At 37.5% G+C, this 4,403-nt stretch overlaps 1 protein-coding gene across 1 annotated transcript; it reads right to left on the reverse strand.

Annotated features, from left to right (window-relative positions):
• Window positions 1-1,861: 1,861 nt before the first annotated feature.
• Window positions 1,862-4,178, reverse strand: LOC107675109 (cbp/p300-interacting transactivator 2-like). Its single transcript, XM_016469331.1, has 2 exons — window positions 3,995-4,178; window positions 1,862-3,809 (listed from the first exon to the last, which is right to left on the reverse strand). Exon 2 carries the CDS (start codon window positions 3,803-3,805, stop codon window positions 3,134-3,136), a length of 672 nt encoding a protein of 223 aa, XP_016324817.1. The 5' UTR covers window positions 3,806-3,809; window positions 3,995-4,178; the 3' UTR covers window positions 1,862-3,133.
• Window positions 4,179-4,403: the final 225 nt, after the last annotated feature.

The following is a 4,403-nucleotide window of genomic DNA, read 5'->3' on the forward strand; positions in this document are numbered from 1 at the left end:
ATTAGTCTCAATTATTGATATAAGCTGTGTTTAAAATTCTTTTCAAATTAGCTTGCTGTAATGGATACATAATGGTGCTCTGAATAATTGCCTTTGCAAGAACTAATGTATGAAGGAACTTGAGAAGTTAGCCATCAAGCACACACAGTTTGACTCCACAGGCTCTTTATCTGAAGGTCTGCTTCACATTTAGCAGGTTAGCAAGAGGTTGTTGATATCCTGTTGGTCTCTGCTATTAAAAATGGCATTATGGAAACATCCATTATAAGTCAATATCACCACAGGGAAGCACTGAAACTAGAATTAAAGAGGCATCTTTTGAACAAAACGCTTATCAACATAACTGTAATTCAATAAGGGACTTAAGATGAATGTAAAAGTATATCAAAAGAGATTAATTTTTCTAGTTTATATTGATTTTTTTTTATTACATTGTACTTAAAAAAAACCTTTTAAATCCTAGGTCTGTATATTTTGGCCAGTAGAAAATGTATGTACTGTTAATGAAAGGTACTTACTTGCTCTTAAAGGGATAGTTTACTCCAAAAAATATAAGTCTGTCATCATGTACTGACCCTCATGTCATTCCAAACCCATAAGATTTTTGGTTAAAACATCTTCAAACACAAATTAAAATATTTTTAATGAAACCTGAGAGGTTTATATTCCTCCACTGAATGTCCAGGTAACCAAAACTTAGAAGATACAAACAGGTCATAAAGGCGGCGTAAAATGAATCCATATAAATCAAACGGTTTCATCGTTAAGATGTAGGAAACAAATTAAATCTGAATAATCATATAAAGTGATTGTATCTCTTTACAAAACTTGGATCAAATCGCTCAATTCATATTGATTTGTTTTTTGATGCCTTTATAACCTTTTTGGATCTTCTAAGTTTTGGTTCCTTGAATTTTCTCGGGACAGAAACCTCTCAGGTTTCATTAAAAATATCTTAATTTGTGTTTTGAAAATTAACCAAAGTCTTGTGGGTTTGGAATGACATGAGGGTGGGTAAAAGGTGATGGGATGTAGCAATTTGTGGGTGAACTATGCCTTTTAATACAAAAATGTAAACATTTTAGACATGACTAAAATACTAAGAGACTTATTACATCAGCAATTAATGTTCCTGATGCACACTGACATTTCTCATCATTTGCATAATCATATTTGCATTACATATAACATCTGAGATCATTGTTAAATACAGTTCTGGATGAGGATGAGCTCTTATTTCCCACTTCTGTATGTCTTAAATTCCAAATTATGCTAATGCTCACTCTATCAGGCCTTTATGGTTTTTAGACTGTGCTTGGCACTAGTAAGCTGACAACTCCGAGAAGCTTCAATTTCACTGCAGGACAAACTCTGCTGAATGCTACCTATTTGCATGATAATTATTCATGCAGTGAAACTGGACGCTTTATCCAGCACTTGGTCTTGCATTTTAATACACATCTACAGTGAGCCTTTTAAATGTGCACATTTTCTACCAGAACAAGAAATGGACCAGCTGCCCAAAGTGTCATATGACTTAATTTAAAGCGAGGACTATAAAATGACATTCTTCGCCAAATAAAAGCTTGATATATGTTCACATTGACTTAAATGTTAATTAAGAGTAGAATTAACAAAAGAAATAAAAAAGGCTCAAACCAATTAGCTTGAAAAAGTGTAAGTTAAAAAGTTAAAATCATCTCTTGTTGAAAGTTATATACAGATTTATAACGTTACAACAAAAACATTGTATTATGTTGATTAGAACAGAACTTTAATTGTAAAACTGACATGAATAGAACATCGTAATTACAATTTGGAATCGTAAATGATGCCGACACCCAAAAGAACAGGGCATTGATTTCAGTAATGAGCCTCTGCTGCTTTATTCATGTTTGCAAATTAAAATATAATAAATTAACATTTTTTCTAAAAATATACAAAAATACTGTAAAACTTTCCTAGAAAGCCTCAACACAGTAGTATTGCCATGTACCGCATACTATAATAAGCACAGTGGTCTATCTATTTTTGAAAACCAATGAAGATGAAACTCTTCTGTGTTGGGATATTTCCACATTCCCTTCCTTTACAACATTCCAGACTATGACATTCAGGATCGGAATGTCTTTTCTTGTACTTTTCGATACACTGTACTCAATTAAGCACATATGGAGTAGCCGGCAAATGCACACTCGCACTCACATTCATATAATTTCCGTATACGTTTTAGGCTCTGATATACACACAAGCATCATGGAGGCAACATGGGCCTGAGTAGATGTAGAAAGGGTGGAGAGAAAAACAACTTGAAGCATCTACTCACAGTTCAGTGAATCTCTGAGCAGCACAGGAATCTGGTAAATATGGCCACTAAAGTTTATAGTACATTGCTGATTGAGACAATTACACACTATTATCTACAATCATGTCACATAACCACCAACATTATTTAGAATATGCATTCACTGACATCCGATACCACTGGAGGTCTCATGTTAAAAGTGTCTGAAGGAGCAAAACATGATTTTTTTGTCTATTTTGTCTGCTACATTAATACTGAACAGATAGTTTTCTGGGATTTCCTTGCATTTTTCACTCTCCAGCCCCTGCGTATGTGATGCATAGCATGACTCTTGGGTGTCCAAACCATCCTCATGCAAAACAAATCCATTTCGGTTACATAATGGCATGAACCAGCTGATGAAAGTTTACACTTGAATGGTACTTCCATGTTTTGTGGGTTCATCATTTGGATTTCAGGGTTCCCATACTATCTGACTAATGAATTTACATGATTTCCCCCTTCTCCAGTCATCTGTAACGTGAAGGATTTTTAAAAATATAGAGATCGCATTCATTTTTATTTTTTTGGGTCAATGTAATACTTCAGCATATCTAGAAAAATTCATATTGACTACACAAATTTCCATGACTTTTTACATTTTAATTCATCTCCAAGACTTTTTCAGGCCTGAAAATAAACTTTTGAAATTCCCTGATACATCCAGGACTGTGGGAACCCTCTGGTTTATGGATCTAGGAAAACACACCAGTAATATCAGTCTCATTAAAAAAAAAAAAAAAAAGGACAAAGCCAAAAAAAGGGAACAAAAAATGGAAAAAAGTTAGATTAACAGCTCACTCGGCTGGGCTGTTGCTTACAAACGAAGTCTGTCATGAAATCAAACTCATTCTGTCCCAGCCAGAGCTCTGGCAGCTCCTTTATTCGGTCCAAGCCCATTTCTATCACCAGTGACATCAAGACCTCCTCGTCAATAAAATCCGTGTCGATAACGTTGGGGGGCAGCATTGCTGCAGGCATGTGGTGGCCAGGCAGAGGAACCCCAGACGTGTTCTGCTTAGCGTTACTGTCTCGGAACTGCTGTCCTGTCCCGTGTAACTGGTGGCTGGCGGGGTGCAGTTCGTGCATGTAATGATGATGATGGGAAGGATGCGTGTGGTGACCATAGTAAGGCGTGTTGAGCTTCTGCAACTGCATGCTGGCAGCAAGCTGCTGCTGCCCTTGTCCGACAAACTGGGAGTTAAAGCGGGCAGGCAAGTTGCCATTGGGGATCCCTCCGTTTATATTATTCCCAGAGACCATGGAATGCCGGATCCCGTGGTTTGCGTTTACATTCCCTCCCGCGTAATGCATGTGATCTCCCATGATGACGTTATAATGCTGCTGCTGTGGAAGCGCGTTGGAAAACTGTCCCATTCCCATCCTGCGCGCGGAGTGTTGATGCCCATTCACAGCATCTGGGAAACGTCCATGGTTCATTGCCATCATGCGGTCTACCATTCCACTGGAAAACAGTTAATATAGCAATTTGCGTAAGCACAGTGTAAATAAATCATCAGAAGGCACGAGGATTTGGTTTATAAATAGTTCAACATTAAAGCGAAGCTTGTTTGCAATATGCACGATTAAACACACGCGTCTAACTGTGTCATAGGCATTCACAAGCAGGCTAAACTTTGTAACCTTTACCTCTCTGCTTGAATCTGCTGAGTGCGTCGCACCGCAGACGGCAACAGCAAAAAGTAACTGACAATCCCAGAGATGAAAGACTTCACAATCCCTCCTAATCCAAGTCAATAAAAAGCGTATGCTCTCCAAATACAGACCGCATTAAGCGCCAGCCTCCGCATCAAAAACATTACGAAAAAACTGCTGCATGCTTCTCGGTCAGCACTCATATACAATCAAGCCAGGGGCGGAGCAAAGCCAACCTTCAATCTGACTACATTCAGGCCTGTGGCAAGCAGTATTATCATGTAGTCTATTCATCCAAACTACTTTGAAGAAACCAGTTTTACTTGTAACTGTTCCTTGAGGGTAGTACTTACATTTTCAGTTTTTTCTTGAATCTGTTTTATAATAGATAAAATATAAATAA

Source organism: Sinocyclocheilus anshuiensis, unplaced genomic scaffold, assembly GCF_001515605.1.
Source record: "Sinocyclocheilus anshuiensis isolate Anshui unplaced genomic scaffold, SAMN03320099.WGS_v1.1 scaffold776, whole genome shotgun sequence".
NCBI lineage: Eukaryota > Metazoa > Chordata > Actinopteri > Cypriniformes > Cyprinidae > Sinocyclocheilus > Sinocyclocheilus anshuiensis.